This window comes from Cherax quadricarinatus, chromosome 6 (genome assembly GCF_038502225.1).
Source record: "Cherax quadricarinatus isolate ZL_2023a chromosome 6, ASM3850222v1, whole genome shotgun sequence".
Lineage (NCBI taxonomy): Eukaryota > Metazoa > Arthropoda > Malacostraca > Decapoda > Parastacidae > Cherax > Cherax quadricarinatus.
This window is the reverse complement of record NC_091297.1, coordinates 19,949,731-19,971,117: the sequence shown is the minus strand read 5'-3', so window position 1 is coordinate 19,971,117 and position 21,387 is coordinate 19,949,731. Positions and strand designations below refer to the sequence as shown.

Sequence of the window (21,387 nt, the reverse complement as noted above, 5' to 3'; positions counted from 1 at the left end):
TATTAATCTCAATCTTAAAATAACGAATCCTATGATACTCCAATACTGAAACTATGTACTGTGCCAAAACAAAAGCATTCACATTGCTAAACTCACAAACTAGTATTTAGTCACTTAGCCATAATACCAACTTACCTCATAATTTGTAATATTTTAAAATAAAGAATTAAACTAAGTCTGCCCGAAATGCCTAGCCATGCTAGGCGTTCTAGTGGTACACTCTGTAATCATTATTTAACTACATGTAAACCACACAACAACCAAATTCTGTAAATTCAACATTGTAATCTTTATAGAGAATAAACTTTGAATTTGAATTTGAAAGAAAACTTCTAGTGCCAACCCTGTGGTAAAAAGGGTGAGAAATATTATCGAAATACTGTGGTACCATGGTCAACTGCTGATGCTGCTGCTGCTGTAGCACTGTCAGCTGCTGCTGCTGCTGTAGCACCGTCAGCTGCTGCTGCTGCTGTAGCACCGTCAGCTGCTGCTGCTGCTGTAGCACCGTCAGCTGCTGCTGCTGCTGTAGCACCGTCAGCTGCTGCTGCTGCTGTAGCACCGTCAGCTGCTGCTGCTGCTGCTGTAGCACCGTCAGCTGCTGCTGCTGCTGTAGCACCGTCAGCTGCTGCTGCTGCTGCTGTAGCACCGTCAGCTGCTGCTGCTGCACCACCATCAGCTGCTGCTGTAGTACCGTCTGCTGCTGCTGTAGCACCGTCTGCTGCTGTTGTAGCACCGTCTGCTGCTGCTGTAGCACTGTCACCTGCTGCTGCTGCTGTAGCACCATCAGCTCCTGCTGCTGCTGCTGTACCACCGTCAGCTGCTGCTGTAGTACCGTCTGCTGCTGCTGTAGCACCGTCTGCTGCCGCTGTAGCACTGTCAGCTGCTGCTGCAGCACTGTCAGCTGCTTCTGCTGCTGCTGTAGCACTGTCAGCTGCTGCTGCTGTAGCACCGTCAGCTGCTGCTGCTGTAGCACCGTCAGCTGCTGCTGCTGCTGTACCACCGTCAGCTGCTGCTGTAGTACCGTCTGCTGCTGCTGTAGCACCGTCTGCTGCTGCTGCTGTAGCACTGTCAGCTGCTGCTGCTGCTGCTGCTGCTGCTGCTGCTGTACCATCAGCTGCTGCTGTAGTACCATCTGCTGCTGCTGTAGCACCGTCAGCTGCTGCTGTAGCACTGTCAGCTGCTGCTGTAGCACTGTCAGCTGCTGCTGTAGCACTGTCAACTGCTGCTGCTGCTGCTGCTGTAGCACCGTTGCTGGTGTGGCTTATTGAGAATACCAAGAAACAATTAACCCCAGAGGGTTAGCCACCCAGGATAACCCAAAAAAGTCAGTGTCATCGAAGACTGTCTAACTTATTTCCATTGGGGTCCTTAATCTTGTCTCCCAGGATGCAACTCACACCAGTCGACTAACACCCAGGTGAACAGGGAAAAATGCCTGGAACTAGTGCTCATATTGGTGAATTTAAAGCCAGCAGAGGTTGGTTTGAGAGATTTAAGAATCGTAGTGGCATACACAGTGTGATAAGGCCTGTTCTAGAAGAAAATGCCAAACAGGACCTACAGTACTCAGGAGGAAAAGGCACTCCCAGGACACAGTGTCTCATCAGTCATTGCTGCATCTTCAATAAAGGTAAGTGTCATTTATTCTTCATTTAGTAGAGTAGTACATGCACAATATATATTGTGCATGTACTACTCTACTATTGTGCATGTATCCTTCTCTTTGTGTGTAGGAAAATGTATATTTCATGTGGTAAATTTTTTTTTTTCATACTTTTGGGTGTCTTGCACGGATTAATTTGATTTCCATTATTTCTTATGGGGAAAATTCATTCGCATAACGATAATTTCGCATAACAATGAGCTCTCAGGAACGGATTAATATCGTTATGCGGGGGTCCACTGTACTTGCAACATCTGCCACATTGCTCCTCTATCCACTCTATCATATGCCTTTTCTAAATCCATAAATGCAATAAAAACTTCCCTACCTTTATCTAAATACTGTTCACATATATGCTTCAATGTAAACACTTGATCTACACATCCCCTACCCACTCTGAAACCTCCTTGCTCATCCGCAATCCTACATTCTGTCTTACCTCTAATTCTTTCAATTATAACCCTACCGTATACTTTTCCTAGTATACTCAGTAAACTTATTCCTCCATAATTTTTACTATCTCTTTTGTCCCCTTTCCCTTTATATAAAGGGACTATACATGCTCTTTGCCAATCCCTAGGTACCTTCCCCTCTTTCATACTTTCATTAAACAAAAGTACCAACCACTCCAGCACTATATCCCCCCCTGCTTTTAACATTTCTGTCATAATCCCATCAGTTCCTGCTGCTTTACCCCCTTTCATTCTATGTAATGCCTCACGTACCTTCCCCACACTTACATTCTGCTCTTCTTCACACCTAAAAGATGGTATATCTCTCTGGCCAGTGCATGAAATTACCGCCTCCCTTTCTTCCTCAACATTTAAAAGTTCCTCAAAATATTCTCGCCATCTACCTAATACCTCCCTCTCCCCATCTACTAACTCCCCTACTCTGTTTTTAACTGACAAATCCATACTTTCCCTAGGCTTTCTTAACTTGTTTAACTCACTCCAAAATTTTTTCTTATTTTCATTAAAATTTCTTGACAGTGCCTCTCCCACTCTATCATCTGCTCTCCTTTTGCACTCTCTCACCACTCTCTTCACCTTTCTTTTACTCTCCATATACTCTGCTCTTCTTATAACACTTCTGCTTTGTAAAAACCTCTCATAAGCTACCTTTTTCTCTTTTATCACACCCTTCTAATCACTCCTCTTTCCTCCTGCCCCCACCCTCCTATAACCACAAACTTCTGCCCCACCTTCTAATACTGCATTTTTAAAACTATTCTAACCCTCTTCAACCCCTCCCCCCACTACTCATCTTTGCACTAGCCCACCTTTCTGTCAATAGTCGCTTATATCTCACCCGAACTTCCTCCTCCCTTAGTTTATACACTTTCACCTCCCTCTTACTTGTTGTTGCCACCTTCCTCTTTTCCCATCTACCTCTTACTCTAACTGTAGCTACAACTAAATAATGATCTGATATATCAGTTGCCCCTCTATAAACATGTACATCCTGGAGCCTACCCATCAACCTTTTATCCACCAATACATAATCTAATAAACTACTTTCATTACATGCTACATCATACCTTGTATATTTATTTATCCTCTTTTTCATAAAATATGTATTACTTATTACCAAATCTCTTTCTACACATAGCTCAATTTTAGGCTCCCCATTTACATTTACCCCTGGCACCCCAAATTTACCTACTACTCCCTCCATAACATTTTTACCCACTTTAGCATTGAAATCCCCAACCACCATTACTCTTACACTTGATTCAAAACTCCCCACGCATTCACTCAACATTTCCCAAAATCTCTCTCTCCCTCCTCTACACTTATCTCTTCTCCAGGTGCATACACACTTACTATAACCCACTTTTCACATCCAATCTTTATTTTACTCCACATAATCCTTGAATTAATACATTTGTATTCCCTCTTTTCCTGCCATAGCTTATCCTTCAACTCTCCCACCCCCTTCAGCTTTGTTTCACTTAAAGCCAGGACATCCAGCTTCTTCTCATTCATAGCATCCACAATCATCTCTTTATCATTTGCACAACATCCACGCTTATTTCCCATTGTAGTTTGTGTTATTTTTGCAGTGCAACAGTGAAATAAGTAACCATGGCTCCAAAGAAAGTTCCTGTGGTAAAGAAAGTGAGAAACGCCATGGAATTTAAGCATGGTTTGAGAGTGGTAAGAAATTGGTGGAACTTGCCAGGATGTGCAGTAAGAATAAATCAACAATTACATCCATCCTGGCAAAAAAAGAACAAATCAAGGATGCTAATGTTGCAAAAGGAATAACTTTTTTAACTAAACAAAGGCCACCAATAATGGAAGAGATAGAAAAGTTATTATTATTGCAGATTAAGGAAAGAATTAGTGGGAGACAGTGTTGTGGAGTTGATTATTTGTGAGAAGGCAAAGCAGTTGCATGAGGATCTTGCAAAGAAAATGCCTGGAACAAGTGCTGCAGTTTGTGAATTTAGGGCCAGCAAAGGATGGTTTGATAGATTTAAGAAGTGTAGTGGCATACACAAAGTTGTAAGGAATGGTGAGGCTGCAAGTTCTGAGAAATGTGCATTGAACAGCATGTTCACGAATTCCAGGACTATGTTAAGGCTGAAGGATTCGACCCCAACAAGTTTTCAATTGTGACGAAACAGGCCTGTTTCGGAAGAAAATGCCAAAAAGGACCTACATTACCCAGGAGGAAAAGGCACTGCCAGGACACAACCTTATGAAAGACAGACTGACTCTTTTGTTGTGTGGTAATGCTAGTGGGGATTTCAAAGTGAAGTCTTTACTTGTGTATCACTCAGAAAATCCCAGAGTGTTCAAGAAAAATAATGTCATGAAGAATAGATTGTGTGTGATGTGGAAAGCTAATCATAAGGCATGGGTCACAAGGCAAATTTTCAAAGAGTGGGTTAATGATGTGTTTGGCCCAAGTGTGAAAAAATACCTCCTGGAAAAGAAATTGCCACTCAAGTGCCTCCTGTTACTGGACAATGCTCCTGCACATCCTCCAGACTTGGAAGACTTAAGTATTTAGGGACTTCAATTTTATAAAAGTTAATTCTTGCCTCCTAACACCACACCTTTCCTCCAGCCCATAGACCAGCAGGTCATTTCTAACTTCAAAAAACTCTACACAAAAGCAGTGTTTCAAAAGTGCTTTGAAGTGACCTCGGACACTCCGTTGACCCTACGAGAGCTCTGGAGGAATCACTTCACTATCCTCCATTGCATAAGCCTTATAGGTAAGGCTTGGGAGGGAGTGACTTCCAGGACTTTGAACTCTGCTTGGAGAAAACTGTAGCCAGATTGTGTCCAAGAGAAGGATTTTGAAGAGTTTGAGGCTGACCCCGACCCTGCCGACCCTGTGGACTCTATTGTGGAACTGGGGAAGTCCCTGGGGTTGGAGGCGAGTGGCGAGGATGTGGAAGAGTTGGTGGAGGTCCACAGGGAAGAGCTAACCACTGAAGAGCTGCAAGAGCTTCAACTTGAACAGCAACAGACTGCAGATGAGGAACTTGCTTCAGAGGAGGAGGAAGAGGGAGTGAAGGAGGTGCCTTTTTCATTGATTAAGAACACTTGTCCAGAAGCCAGCATTAGCCTTCAATAAAGGTATGTAACGTTTATATAACTTAAAAATTTTTTTTTTTTTTGGTGAATATTTTTGTCTGGAACGGATTAATTCTATTTACATTAATTCTTATGGGAAATATTATTTCAGATTATGGCCGACCTTCTGGAACGGATTACGGCCGATAACCAAGGGTCCACTGTACATTGTGAAGTAGATGACCAAGTTATGGAATGGGCCACAGGGGCACTGACCCCCTTGAATGCTCTCCAGGAATATCAGGTTTTGTATATCACATGTTTAGTATTTTGTGAGTAGATAAAATATGCCAGACTTTACATGTGCCATTTCAGGATGCATAGTTTTGGCTATACAATGTTGTTTTGTTTTGTTCCCAAAACTTAAGTGTCAAATATAACATTATGACTTTGGGAAGTCTTAACATTTGATCACCATGTGACTCGGTCACTCCAGATACATTCAGTGCAGCCAAAGCTCCAGTGGCTTCTAAGGACAAGATTTTGTTGCCACCACTGCACATTATCTTTGGTCTTTTCAACACAACTAGTCAAGACAATGGACAAGGGTCATCCAGCATTCAAATATCTGTTAAGAAAATTCCCCAAAATAAGGAAAGAAAAGATTACGAAAGGTGTATTTACATGTCAACAAATTTCCAAGCTTGTGGCTAGCAACAATTTTCAGATGACAATGAATGATCTGGAGTTAGCAGCTTGGTATTTGTTCTACATCTTCAATGGATTTCTTGGCAGGCACAGATGCCAACTGCAAGATCAACTACTGCAAAGTTACCAATGATGACACAGTTCTTTCTTAAGAAAGGGTACTTAGGGATTATCAGTTATTTCTCTGTACTTAACTTGGTCCCAATACATTTTAATAATAATCTATAGTTGGCATTAAATGCACTTGAGTTAATTCATCATTATGTTTTTGCTAAATGCTTTCTACAGTAGTGTGCTTTATGGCTCATTTCCACTGAATCATGAATAAGTCATCTTCCTGGCAGTTTCACACTATGTTTGCTGCTAGGGAAGCTGGTGGTAGAACAACAGCTCCTGGTTTCATTGTTTACTTAACCCTTTCACTGTTGGTGCTGTAGTACTATGTTTTGCAAGCCAGTCTTGGTGCTGTAGTACTACACCAAAATTCTAGCGGCTTCATATCTAGCAGGAGAAAGCTGGTAGACCTACGTGTGAGAGAATGGGTCTGTGTGGTCAGTGTGTGTGCAGTATAAAATGAAATTGGGGAGGCCGCAGTGCATTTTGGGAATGCTAATTTAATATGCCTTGTTCACCATGCCTAGTGGTAAGGAATACCTCACTCCCTGGCGAATTGGGACTCTTCTCTTTCCAAACGATAGTTCTAACACAGATGGATGTGTCAGTAAAGATGAATCTCATGGTTTTTGAGGAGTTTGTGACAAAAAGCAATGCCCAGGATACCAGAAATAGTGCTGAAAACCCAGATGACCGTCAACCTTCCACCTCTGGTGCTGGGCCGTCTCATTCATGTTCAGTTGTACCACAGCAAAAGTGGAAACTTGTATTTTCCCATGTCTCAAAGAATAAGTTAAGCAAGTTTATTCAGGTATACACAAATATAGTTACAAAGATTATCATACATAGCAGCATATGTGTAGAGAACCTGGGAAACCCCCCCCAAAAAGTCAAAGTGACTTATTTCCAAGTGGGTGGTAGGGAAGACAACATGGTTGGTGGGGAAGACAGTATGGGTAATGGGCAATGTTACAACTGGGATGGATAATATACATGCGGCAGCACGTGGTGGTGGTGTAATACGTCATGTGGCACCAGCAGCACCCCAAGCTGGTAGCCATGCTGCTGACTCAGCATATCCACAACAAAGGCCACCTTCAACCACCCACACACAACAACCTTCACAACCACAACCCACCCACAAAAATACAGAGACAATCGTTTTATGTGTGAGGAGTGTAAAACAGCACTGTGCATAACACCATGTTTCAAAGAGTCCTGCAAGCTGCAGCCCTTCTAGGAATGTGTCCAATGACTATATGCATATACAGTAGAATCTCAGTTTTTGTGATTATAATCCACTCAAAAAAGTCTGATGAAAACCGAATTGTACGAAAACTGATACCATATTTCCCATGAGAAATAATGTAAATCCAATTAATCCATTCCAGACACCCAAAAATATTAACAAATAATACATTTTATAGAGAATAACTATAGTTTTGCATACGGAAAACAATGAGGCGTAGGGTCATCAGGGTCAGCCTCAAACCCTTACATACAGAAAACAACAGGCGTAGGGTCATCAGGGTTAGCCTCAAACCCTTCAAAATCCTTCGAGGAGACATTCTGGACACAATTTTCTCCAATCAGAGTCTTCGTCCTGGAAGTCACTCTCTGCCAAGCCTTATCTATAAGGCTCATGCAATTGAGGATATTGAAGAGATTCCTCCAGAACTCTCTTAGGGTCAATTCAGTGTCCAAGGTCACTTCGAAGCACCTCTGAAACAGTGCTTTGGTGTAGAGTTTATGAAGTTTGAAATGACCTGCTGGTCTATGGGCTGGATGAGAGGAGTGGTACTAGAGGGCAAGAACTTTACTGTGATGAAACTAAACTCCTCCAACAATTGGTCTTCTAAGCCTGGAGGAGGATTGTCCATTACCAGGAGGCACTTGAGTGGCAAGTGATTTTCCAGGAGGCACTTCTTCACACTTGGGCTAAACACATTTACCCCTTTTGCAACATCAGCTTCCTTGATTTCTTTTTTCTTTGCCAGGATGGAACTGATCATTGATGCAGGCTTCCTGTACATCCTGGCAAGATCAGCCATGAGTACACTACTTTCGTACCTTGCTACGAGTTCTTTCTTGAATTCTATCATGTTTCTCGCTTTCTTTATCAAAGGGTTGGCACTCGGAACTTTCTTTGGCCCCATGGTGGCTTATTTGGCAGTAGCACTCAATAAACAAACACAAAAAACAATGAATTATTACAAAATGCTTCAGATGAACACGTGGGGTGATGCTCACACAATGAGAAACAAAGGCAGACTGAGTCACAAATGCAAGGGATGCTTTGTGTGGGCACTCGATTCCAGAAAATGAGTGGCCGAGTCACAGGCAGGCAGATGAGTTTGATATGGACCATTTTCAACTGTATGAAAACCGAGCAGATGTACGAAAACGGACAAAATTGTGACGAAAAGAGTCGTCGAAAACCGAATCGTATGAAAACTAGGGCATACGAAAACCAAGGATCCATTGTATATATTATAGAACAACAGTATTAAACAACTTTTTTTATTGTTGGTTTGTGTAAAAAAGTTTTGCAAATAATATAATAACAATATTTGTGCGGTTATTGTGTTGCATACAATGAGTGGATATATATACAATATGTATTACATTGGTCTCACAGGTCACAAAAGTTACTTGAAAAAAATTAAATACTATTAGAAAAGAAAAAACAGAATAAAAGTAAAAATAATATTACCAAGTAAGTGGCAATTCAAGGTAGTAGGTTGGTAGACAGCAACCACCCAGGGAGGTACTACCATCCTGCCAAGTGAGTGTAAAACTAAAGCCTGTAATTGTTTTACATGATGGTAGGATTGCTGGTGTCTTTTGTCTGTCTCAAACATGCAAGATTTCAGGTACATCTTGCTACTTCTACTTACACTTCGGTCACACTACACATACATGTACAAGCATATATATACACACCCGTCTGGGTTTTCTTCTATTTTCTTTCTAGTTCTTGTTCTTGTTTATTTCCTCTTATCTCCATGGGGAAGTGGAACAGAATTCTTCCTCCGTAAGCCATGCGTGTTGTAAGAGGCAACTAAAATGCCGGGAGCAAGGGGCTAGTAACCTCTTCTCCTGTATATATTACTAAATGAAAAGGAGAAACTTTCGGTTTTCCTTTTGGGCCACCCCTCTTCGGTGGGATACCTGGAGTTTACCTGGAGAGAGTTCCGGGGGTCAACGCCCCCACGGCCCGGTCTGTGACCAGGCCTCCTGGTGGATCAGAGCCTGATCAACCAGGCTGTTGCTGCTGGCTGCACGCAAACCAACGTACGAGCCACAGCCCGGCTGGTCAGGAACCGACTTTAGGTGCTTGTCCAGTGCCAGCTTGAAGACTGCCAGGAGTCTGTTGGTAATCCCCCTTATGTATGCTGGGAGGCAGTTGAACAGTCTCAGGCCCCTGACACTTATTGTATGGTCTCTTAACGTGCTAGTGACACCCCTGCTTTTCATTGGGGGGATGTTGCATCGTCTGCCAAGTCTTTTGCTTTCGTAGTGAGTGATTTTCGTGTGCAAGTTCGATACTAGTCCCTCTAGGATTTTCCAGGTGTATATAATCATGTATCTCTCCCGCCTGCGTTCCAGGAAATACAGGTTTAGGAACCTCAAGCGCTCCCAGTAATTGAGGTGTTTTATCTCCGTTATGTGCTCCGTGAAGGTTCTCTGTACATTTTCTAGGTCAGCAATTTCACTTGCCTTGAAAGGTGCTGTTAGTGTGCAGCAATATCCCAGCCTAGATCGAACAAGTGACCTGAAGAGTGTCATCATGGGCTTGGCCTCCCTAGTTTTGAAGGTTCTCATTATCCATCCTGTCATTTTTCTAGCAGATGCGATTGATACAATGTTATGGTCCTTGAAGGTGAGATCCTCCGACATGATCACTCCCAGGTCTTTGACGTTGGTGTTTCGCTCTATTTTGTGGCCAGAATTTGTTTTGTACTCTGATGAAGATTTAATTTCCTCGTGTTTACCATATCTGAGTAATTGAAATTTCTCATCGTTGAACTTCATATTGTTTTCTGAAGCCCACTGAAAGATTTGGTTGATGTCCGCCTGGAGCCTTGCAGTGTCTGCAATGGAAGACACTCATGCAGATTCGGGTGTCATCTGCAAAGGAAGACACAGTGCTGTGGCTGACATCCTTGTCTATGTCGGATATGAGGATGAGGAACAAGATGGGAGCGAGTACTGTGCCTTGTGGAACAGAGCTTTTCACCGTAGCTGCCTTGGACTTTACTCTGTTGACTACTACTCTGTGTTCTGTTAGTGAGGAAATTATAGATCCATTGACCGACTTTTCCTGTTATTCCTTTAGCACGCATTTTGTGCGCTATTACGCCATGGTCACACTTGTCGAAGGCTTTTGCGAAGTCTGTATATATTACATCTGCATTCTTTTTGTCTTCTAGTGCATCTAGGACCCTGTCGTAGTGATCCAATAGTTGAGACAGACAGGAGTGACCTGTTCTAAACCCATGTTGCCCTGGGTTGTGTAACTGATGGGTTTCTAGATGGGTGGTGATCTTGATTCTTAGGACCCTTTCAAAGATTTTTATGATATGGGATGTTAGTGCTATCGGTCTGTAGTTCTTTGCTGTTGCTTTACTGCCCCCTTTATGGAGTGGGGCTATGTCTGTTGTTTTTAGTAACTGTGGGACGACCCCTGTGTCCATGCTCCCTCTTCATAGGATGGAAAAGGCTCGTGAAAGGGGCTTCTTGCAGTTCTTGATGAACACGGAGTTCCATGAGTCTGGCCCTTGGGCAGAGTGCATGGGCATGTCATTTATCGCCTGTTCGAAGCCATTTGGCATCAGGATAACATCTGATACGCTTGTGTTAACCAAATTCTGTGGCTCTCTCATAAAAAATTAATTTTGATCTTCGACTCTCAGTCTGGTTAGCGGCTTGCTAAAAACTGAGTCATATTGGGACTTGAGTAGCTCACTCATTTCCTCGCTGTCATCTGTGTAGGACCCATCTTGTTTAAGTAGGGGCCCAATACTGGACGTTGTTCTCGGCTTTGATTTGGCATAGGAGAAGAAATACTTTGGGTTTCTTTCGATTTCATTTATGGCTTTTAGTTCTTCCTGCGATTCCTGACTCCTATAAGATTCCTTTAGGTAAGACACAGGCAACAGTTAGGCAACTTTATTCCGAAATGTTTCGCCTACACAGTAGGCTTCTTCAGTCGAATACAGAAAGTAGGCAGGAACAGTAGAGATGTGAAGACGATGTAATCAGTCCATCACCCTTAAAGTCGTAGAATTTGAGGTTGTCAGTCCCTCAGTTTGGAGAAGTTCAGTTCCATAGTCAGGAACTATCTGAAGATCAAGTGACAGTGCGGAGACTTAAATACTGTCGGAAGGAGAGGTGCAGAGTAGTAGTAGTAGTAGTAGTGAGAATGTAGCCACTGAGAGGTCAGGTCCCTCTCAGATCCAACAGTTCTCACTTGAAAGGGTTGTCCAAGGTGTTTTCTGTACCAAGAGGCCATGACCTCTCAGTGGCTACATTCTCACTACTACTACTACTACTCTGCACCTCTCCTTCCGACAGTATTTAAGTCTCCGCACTGTCACTTGATCTTCAGATAGTTCCTGACTATGGAACTGAACTTCTCCAAACTGAGGGACTGACAACCTCAAATTCTACGACTTTAAGGGTGATGGACTGATTACATCGTCTTCACATCTCTACTGTTCCTGCCTACTTTCTGTATTCGACTGAAGAAGCCTACTGTGTAGGCGAAACATTTCGGAATAAAGTTGCCTAACTGTTGCCTGTGTCTTATCTACCAACCTGTCGGTATTGTATACCACTTTAATATTCAAGATTCCTTTAGCTTAAGTTCGATGCTTGCTATTTCTCTGACCAGTGTCTCCCTACTCATTTCAGATATATTGACCTCTTTTAGCCGCTCTGTTATTCTTTTCCGTCGCCTGTAAAGGGAGCGCCTGTCTCTTTCTATTTTACATCTACTACGCCTTTTTCTTAGAGGAATAAGCCTTGTGCATACATCGAGTGCCACCAAGTTAATCTGTTCTAGGCATAAGTTGGGATCTGTGTTGCTTAGTATATCTTCCCAGCTTATATTGGTTAGGACTTGGTTACTTGGTCCCACTTTATGTTTTTGTTATTGAAGTTGAATTTGGTGAATGCTCCCTTGTAACTAATCTCATTATGTCGGTCTGGGGCTCCACGCATACATGTCTGAACCTCAATTATGTTGTGATCTGAGTATATTGTTTTTGATATGGTGACATTTCTTATCAGATCATCATTGTTAGTGAAGATGAGGTCTAGTGTATTCTCCAGTCTAGTAGGCTCTATTATTTGCTGGTTTAAATTGAATTTTGTGCAGAGATTTAAAAGCTCGCGTGAGTTTTCATCAGAGCTGCCTCCTGGTGTTATTACTGCAACAATATTATTTGTTATATTCCTCCATTTTAGGTGCCTTAAGTTGAAATCCCCCAGGAGCAAGATGTTGGGTGCAGGAGCTGGAAGATTTTCCAGTGGTCAATTTTTAACAGCTGTTCCTGGAATTGCTGGGATGTTGCATCCGGAGGCTTGTAGACTACCACAATGACTAGGTTTTGGTTCTCGGCCTTTACTGCTAAAACTTACACTACATCATTTGAGGCATTAAGCAGTTCTGTGCAAACAAGTGACTCTGCAATGTACAGGCCAACCCCTCCCTTTTGCCTGTTCACTCTGTCACATCTGTATAGGTTGTAACCTGGGATCCATATTTCGTTGTCCAAGTGATCCTTTATGTGGGTCTCAGTGAAAGCCGTGAACATTGCCTTTGCCTCTGCAAGCAGTCCACGGATGAAAGGTATTTTGTTGTTTGTTGCTGGCTTTAGACCCTGTATATTTGCAAAGAAGAATGTCATCGGACTGGTGGCATTGTAGGTACTGGGGGGGGATTTTTTTTCCGGCATTAGTATCTGTATCTGTTGGTTTGGAGTGGAGGCCATCGATTGTGGTTCCACTCCAGGAATGACTGGATTTGGTGTACGATTTCTGCCATTTCCTGCCAGTTTTTTTTCCTTCCTGGCACTTAAAAACCTCTCCCTCTTGAGTGGCTGTGGCTACCCAGGTTTTCCCATGGCCTGGATGTTTTGTATCTTTTTGTCCCCTTTAGATGGTGTGCCTGGCAATTTAAGTTATAGCACAGTCTTTCCTGTACTGAAGAGGTACACATTTCAGGGTGAAAAAGCTTACAGGAAGGGAGCTTGCATTTTCCTGTTGTCATATGGGCACGGCGTTTTCTAGGGTGGTCATAGTTGCACGTCCCATCTGTTTTTCCAGATTTCCCATGTCTGCAGATACCAAGTGCATAGTATGTGCACAGGCTTGGTTTCCGTTTGCCTTGGGTTTCTGTGACTGTATATGGCCGGTGTGTTGAAAGAAAGAAGTGGCAATTCACTTTCTTTCAACTTCACGCCTCTATATCTCAGTAAGTACGTACTGATCGCAAAAAAAAAAAAAAAAAATTAATTTTTTTTTCGAATATTTTTCAACACAGAGCAAGTTTGTGATCAGGGCTCTCAACAGTGTTACCCATGATGCATTGTAATCAGGGCTCTAGGCAGTGCTACCCATGATTTATTGCATGGACATATCTGGAAAAAGGTGAGTGGTGCATTGAGGTATCTGTGGAGACAAAAAACGCTATCCATGGAGGCAAAGAAGGGAATGTACGAGAGTATAGTGGTACCAACACTCTTATGTGGGTGTGAAGCTTGGGTTGTAAATGCTGCAGTGAGGAGGCGACTGGATTCAGTGGAGATGTCCTGTCTAAGGGCAATGTGTGGTGTAAATATTATGCAGAGAATTTGGAGTGTGGAAATTAGGAGGAGGTGTGGAGTACTAAAAGTATTAGTCAGAGGGCTGAAGAGGGGTTGTTGAGGTGGTTTGGTTATTTACAGAGAATGGATCAAGGCAGAATGACTTGGAGAACATATAAATCTGTAGGGGAAGGAAGGAGGGGTAGGGGTCATCCTCAAAAGGTTGGAGGGAGGGGGTAAAGGAGGTTTTATGGGCGAGGGGCTTGGATTTCCAGCAAGCAGGCATGAACGTGTTAGATAGGAGTGAATGGAGAAGAATGGTTTTTGGGATCTGATGAGCTGTTGGAGTGTAAGCAGGGTAATACTTTGTGAAGGGATTCAGGGAAACCAGTTAGCCAGACTCAAGTCCTGGAAATGGAAAGTACAATGCCTGCACTCTAAAGGAGGGATTTGGGATACTGGCAGTTTGGAGGGACATCTAAACTGTTGTATCTGAGAGCCTCTGCAAAGACAGTGATTATGTATAAGTGACGGTGAAAGTGTGTAATAAGAATTTTGGTGGTGGCTGCCACAACCTGGCTAGTACAACTGTCATACTAGCCAGGTTGTGGCAGCCACCACCATGGTGGTGAATTGTTGAATAATGATGAAAGTTTTTTTTTTCTTTCTTTTTGGGTCACCTTGCCTCAGTGGGAAACTGCCGACATGTTAAAAAAAAATAATGCAGTAAACAACAACTGAGAAGACATTATTAGCATTTCTCTACTCTCTACAAATAGATAAATAGATCATCTCACAAATACATTTTTCTTACAGAAGGAGCGAGGCTTTCCTGGCTTGACGAGGAAAGATTATGGTGAAGTGAAGTGCGAGAGGATCGTCGAGAAATGGTTGCCGTGAGGCCAACCAGGGGACTTACACAACCACTTTCAAGCTGTTCAAAAATAACAAATGTATTTGTTATGACAAAGTTATATTCAAGAAAAACTATAAGTATGTAGTGAAACAATATTACACTACAAAAATAAATCTAAAATTTATGAAGATTTTTATAGCTTTGTGTGAATAGTCTCTTATCTTGCTGAAAAAAAGTAGTATATGTACCTCAAGACAGACTGGACTACATGGCTGGGAGCAGATCTGGGGAGATGCAGGACCACTACGACCTTCAGGAGGTTGAAATGTGTATACAGTGAGTGGAGGACGATCACGCCCCTTCTCGTATGCTGTAAAAGAAACAAATATAGCACTTAGTACTTTTGGAACTTTTGTCCTGTTTTGTTACTTGTTAAATGTTATCAGAATAGACTGTTTATACTTCAGTATGCACTATGAAAAGGTACAGCATATAATATGTGAAATGAAGTAGATTAGCTAAGGCATGTATGAATACACCAGCCAAGGACAGGCTCATCAAGGCCCTTCTAGCTATAAGAAAGTCCATTTCATCACCTATCCATTTACTCAGCCAGGGTGTTTAACCTGACTAAACAAATGCTGCATACATGGCAAGTGAGTCCTAAAACTTTATGAGTCAGTATGGCAGCTCTCAGGGGACTTGAGCTCAAGTATACCACAACTGTGCTGGTGTGAGATTCATCTAAAAAAAAAAATTACATTTGTGGTCACATTGGTAGTCCATGCTAACCTTCCTACAGAATTATACCTAGTTGGATGCAATTATTAAGCCAACATGGTCTGGTGGTTAAGGCACCTATGAGTTTTAGGACTTGCTTACCACAGGTTTGAACCACACCTGTTCTGTAATTTGAATTGCACTCGTCATCCACAGTACTCCCAATATGACCATGAGAGAAAATAATAAAAGGATTTTCTCTTGTCAAGTGAAAAAATGCAGTGTGTGCATGAAGTGTGAAGGAGCAAAACTATGTTGGGTTTACATACTACTGTAGCAAAAATATTGCTAAAAATCATGACAATATTCAGTATACATGAAACAACAGGTAAAGGAGATCTGTATAGTTTGGCTTCAGTCAGTGCCCCTCCTCAGCCCATCTTTCAACATCCGACTAGGGGTGAAATATACAGATCCCTTGGCCTGGCTGGCAAAGCTCTCGCTTCACACACGGAGAGCCCGGGTTCAATTCCCGGTGGGGTAGAAACATTTCGATGCGTTTCCTTATACCTGTTGTCCTGTTCACCTAGTAGCAAGTAGGTACCTGGGTGTTAATCGACTGGTGTGGGTCACATCCTTGGGGACAAGATTGAGGACCACAATGGAAATAAGACAGTCCTCAATGACGCACTGCCTTTCTTGGGTTATCCTGGAAGGCTAACCCTGCGGGGCTAAAAATCTGAACGAAATGTTATCTTTCTTCTTTCTTTCAACAAACCAGCCGTATCCCACTGAGGCAGGGTGGCCCAAAATAAAAACAAGTGTCTTTTTAACTTTAGTAATGTATACAGAAGGGGTTACTAGCTCCTTGCTCCCAGCATGTTAGATTACATTAGATATTTTATTTTGACAAATTACATGGTTGTACAGAGGAATATAATACGTAGTTGGGTATACATGCCAAAAGCCCCTCTGCATGCTGAGCATTTCGGGCAAACTTAAAGATTAACTTAAGAACAGTAAGGCAATAATACATAGTCCATATGGTCATTAGATGGCTTAGAGTGAGTAGAGGAAAACTGAATATTATATCAGGTGATGCTACATGGTTTTGATAAGTCTAGTAGAGACTTGTTACATTATTGAATTAGTTAATAAAGATTACAGTATTACAATGTAACAATTTAAAAAAAATTACAATATGATGTAATACAGTTTAGTACTATTTAAAACAATGAAATTTGTAATTACAATGGAACAATTTACATTATGATGTACTGTATTACAATCTACTACTATTTGAAACAATGAAAAGAACAGACATCCTAATTTCAAAGCAGTAAGTGGTTGAGTATTCATCAGCACAATATGAGTAGCTTTTGAGAAACTGGTAGTGGTTAGGTATGGTTTGTCTGGTTAATTTTGGGTGATGAGGTGATTTCTTATTTGGGCCTTAAATTGATTTGCAGACAGGGGTCCTTTAGTTTGTTCTGGCAATGAATTCCAGATCTTCGGGCCTTTTATGCACATAGTATTTTTGCATAGGGAGACATGAACACGGGGGATATCGAAGAGTGATCTGTGTCTCGTATTATCGTTGTGTGTTCTGTTACAGTTATTAAGGAGAAGTTTGAGAGGAGGGTTTACATTATAGTATAGTGTTCTGTGTATGTAGTAGGCACAATAATAAGTGTGGATGTTTTGTATATTTAGCAAGTTAAGACTCTTGAAAAGAGGTGGAGTGTGTTGTCTAATGCAGCAGTTAGCAATCTATCACACTGCAGCTTTTTGCTGGGTTATTACAGGCTTAAGGTGATTTGCTGTGGTTGAGCCCCCATGTACAAATACCATAGGTGAGGTAAGGGTAAATGAGAGAGTGGTACACAGCTAGAAGAGCTGACTGGGGTACATAGTACCATATCTTTGAAAGGATGTCTACCGTTTTGGAGACTTTCTTGGAAATCTGCTGTATGTCTCTCTCTTATGGCATACATGGCTTACTGAGGAAGAATTCTGTTCCACTTCCCCATGGAGATAAGAGGAAATAAACAAGTACTAGAAAGAAAATAGAAGAAAACCCTAGGGGTGTGTATATACAGTGCTAGTCATGGCATTATGCCGCCCCTCCCCCACACATGTACCAAAACACAAACACATACCATGAAAGATTATAATATATATATTTGCACACTTACTGAGGTTTTAATATTTGGTGTGGTGCTGTGTTCTTTATGCTGAATCACATCCCTGAGCCATGTAGGAAGACTCAAATTCTTGAGGGTTTAGGGAGGATTATTATTCAATGCCTCGTGTAGAGCACCCTCCAGCTGTGGGATGGAACTGATATCCTTGCCCAGTAAACTTCGTTTCACTATTGACCAGAGGTTCTCAATAGGGTTTAGGTCTGGGGAATTGCCTGGCCAGTCATTAACCCTTTCAGGGTCCGTCCCGTAGATCTACGGCTTTACGTTCAGGGTCCAAACCGTAGATCTACGCCATGAGCTCAGCTCACTCTGATAAACTGTGAGTGGTACATTTGGGCCTAGATATGAGAGAATACATCTATGTGGTATGTGTGCACCACATAAAACAGATCCTGCAGCACACTGTGTATAATGAGAGAAAAAAAATGAAATCATGATTTTTCGATTAAAACAGCAACTTTGCAGTGTTTTTTCGTATGTGTTTTATAGTTGTATTTGCGATTTCTTGGTCTCATTTGATAGAATGGAAGACATATTACAGAAATAGAGATGATTTTGATTGGTTTTAGCACTGGAAATGGCTTGAAACTGAGCTCAAAGTAGCAGAAATGTTAAATTTTTGCCGATATTCAAGAGTAAACAAACGACCTCATACGTCTAATACACGTCAGCTGGTGGGTCTAATATACATTCACAAATATGGTGATGATATTTATACAATTATTACAGTATTGCATAACAGTAAATCTTCTATTTTTTGGTGTGAATAAAAATTCATTATGTGAATAAAAAATCAAAATGGAATTTATTTGTAAAGCCTCAAAACATAACTAATGAACAGAGGAAATGTTAGTTTAGTGCCAGGAATGCCTACATTGTTCATTCTGGACCCTATTTTAAAATTGGAATATTTTGAACTTTGTGTTAAATTGGCCAAATTAACAATTTCCGATCACTTTATTTTGTAGTTGAAACAGTTGACTTGGCGATTTCTTGTGCTCAATCGATAGAATAGAAGTAATACTAGTGAAATAGCTAAGAATTTGGTTGATTGGAATAATGTAATTGGCCTAAAATGGGAGTCAAAGTCGGCAAAATCGCCGATTCGTAAATATCGCTGACACATCAAAATTCGCGAGAGCATAATTTCGTCAATTTTCCACCAAATTTCGTACTTTTTGTTTTATTACCTTCACAAAAAGATTCTCTACGATTTCATAAGAAAAAATAACAAATTTTTTTTTTGAAAATTCTTGGACACTGGTGCATGACTCCAGATTTGGGCCTTGGACCCTGAAAGGGTTAAAGAACCTCGCTTCACGGTCCTTAATCCACTGAACTACAGATTTGTCAGTATGACACGGTGCACCATCCTGCACAAAAACCGTAGCCTCACACTAGTCAAACGCCTCGGGTAAATTGTCACACAATAACTCCAGGTAATTATACTAGTTCATATATTGGTTTTTGGGAAGCACAGTGAGTTTACCAACACTGAGCACTGAAACACCCTCAAACCATGAGTGAGTCTGGGTGTTTGGTGGTTCCACAGGTGTAGCGTGGGTCTAGCTGGTCACTACCTCTGGGCCAGTATACACGTCCCTCACGGTTACAGGTGACGGTGAAGGTTGCTTCATCACTCCAAAGTACTTCAGACCACTGTTGAGGATTCCAATGAAGATATTTCTTTGCATAATCCAGCCTACGTTTCTTCCGTGACTTGGAGAGGATCGGTTTCTTAACCTGGTGGTGACTACTGTAGCCCAGTTCTGACACATCTGTTAACAGTTCTTACAGACATTTCTGACAGAAGATGTGGATTCTTTTCTTTCAATTCTCTAGCAGTCATCTTAGGTGTACTCTCTAACTGCTTCTTTAACACAGTTAAGGTACGAACAGATGTCTTCTTCAAGGGGCCACTCCGAGGTTTGGCAGACGGTAACTCGATACTGCCATCAGCCTTGAAATGCTGCACCCAGTTCCTCATTGAACGCTCACACACACCAACATTCTCCACTATTTCTTTCATCTGGTGCCCAGCTTTGTGAAGCCCTATGATCTGAGCTATAGTTTCAGGTGTTAAAAACTTCTTTTTACCCATAATCAAACAGGTATAGCCCCAAAACCAAAGAGAACACCAGACAAAAGATGGGGCAGATGAGAGACAAAAGTGCAACACTTTCTCTCACCACAGCAGCCACATGAGGGGTCACTTTGGAGTGTGGTGGCAGGCCGTGACATCATGCTAATGGCTGCTACCCAGCATAATGCACTGATGAAAAAAGGCCACCCCGTATGGTAGGCCTTTGATTTTTGTCACAGCATTATGCCAGGGCACTCACCTGGCATAATGCCGTGACTAGCACTGTATATGCTTGTACATGCATCTCCCAAAACTAACAACACAAACACTATATTATCGCCACCATCAATGCAAAAACTGCCAAACTTTATAAAATTACAGTGGACCCCCGCCTTATGATGGCATCGCGTTGTTAAATCCGCCATACGATACATTTTAATGCAAAAATTTTGCCTCGCCTCACGCTAAAAAACTTGCCTTACGTGATTCATCCAGGATGTGTCCCACGTGTGGCCACAGCGCCAGTGTTTACAAGCCAGCCAGTGCAGTCGCATCTACGCATACATTCAGTACATTTCACATTATCCCAGTGTTTTTAGTGCTTGTAACTGCAAAATAAGTCACCATGGACCCCAAGAAAGTTTCTAGTGCCAACCCTATGGTAAAAAGGGTGAGAATTAGTATGGAATTGAAAAAAGAGTTTAAAGAAATGTGTGCAAAGTGGCTTGAAGTGCAAACCTTTATGGATGAAAATTACCCTGACACAGCTATTGCAAGCCGTGCTGGTGACTATTACAATGACAATGTTGTGAACCACTTTAGACAAATCATAAAGGAACGAGAGGTACAGAGCTCTATGGACAGATATGTTGTGCAACAGAGGTCCAGTGACTCAAGCTGGTTCTAGTGGCATTAAAAAAAGAAGGGAAGTAACCCCAGAAAAGGACTTGATACCTCAAGTCCTAATGGAAGGGGATTCCCCTTCTAAACAATAACTTCCACACTCTCCCCTCCTCCCATCCCATCAATCATCACCAGATCTTCAATAAAGGTAAGTGTCATGTATTCTATTTTTAGTAGAGTATTAACTGTGCATGTGTTCTTCAGTTTGTGTGTATTAAAATTAACATTTCATGTGGTAAAAAAGTTTTTTTTTCATACTTTTGGGTGTCTTGCACGGATTAATTTGATTTCCATTATTTCTTATGGGGAAAATTAATTCGCCTTACGATAATTTCGGCATATGATGAGCTCTCAGGAACGGATTAATATCGTAAGGTGGGGGTTCACTGTATTTCAAAACTAAAATTGTCTCAATCTCATTATGTATAATGTGCTAAAATATAATACTGTAAATTGTTATTCAACTACTTGTTAATTTAACTACTGCTAAACCACTACTACCTCTGTTGATATATAAAAAACAATTATGATATATTTGTCTAGTATTAAGTACCCTGTAAAGCATGTTTAGCCAGCCCAAAATGTCTCGGCATGACAGTGGCTTTCTTCGCACTTAGGAAATCAATATTGCAATTACACATTGTAAACTATGCATGGAAATAAACTTATAACATGCCAATTACACATTGTAAACTATGTAAAGAAATAAAAATTTGAATTTGAATTTGAATGTGTAGTGTCACCTAAGTGTAAGTAGAAGTAGCAAGACATGCCTGAAATCTTGCATGTTTA

General features: G+C 41.6%; 1 protein-coding gene across 3 annotated transcripts in view; it reads right to left on the bottom strand.

The window, feature by feature from the left end:
- mim (missing-in-metastasis) overlaps positions 1 to 21,387 on the bottom strand; it is an 867,287-nt gene that overhangs the window by 100,097 nt on the left and 745,803 nt on the right. For all 3 annotated transcript variants that reach the window (XM_053781651.2, XM_053781657.2, XM_053781665.2), the window contains 2 exons: positions 14,934 to 15,055; positions 14,644 to 14,763 (listed from right to left, as the gene is read on the bottom strand). In XM_053781651.2, the coding sequence (XP_053637626.1) occupies positions 14,644 to 14,763; positions 14,934 to 15,055 (242 nt within the window). The remainder of the gene's footprint in view (positions 1 to 14,643; positions 14,764 to 14,933; positions 15,056 to 21,387) is intronic.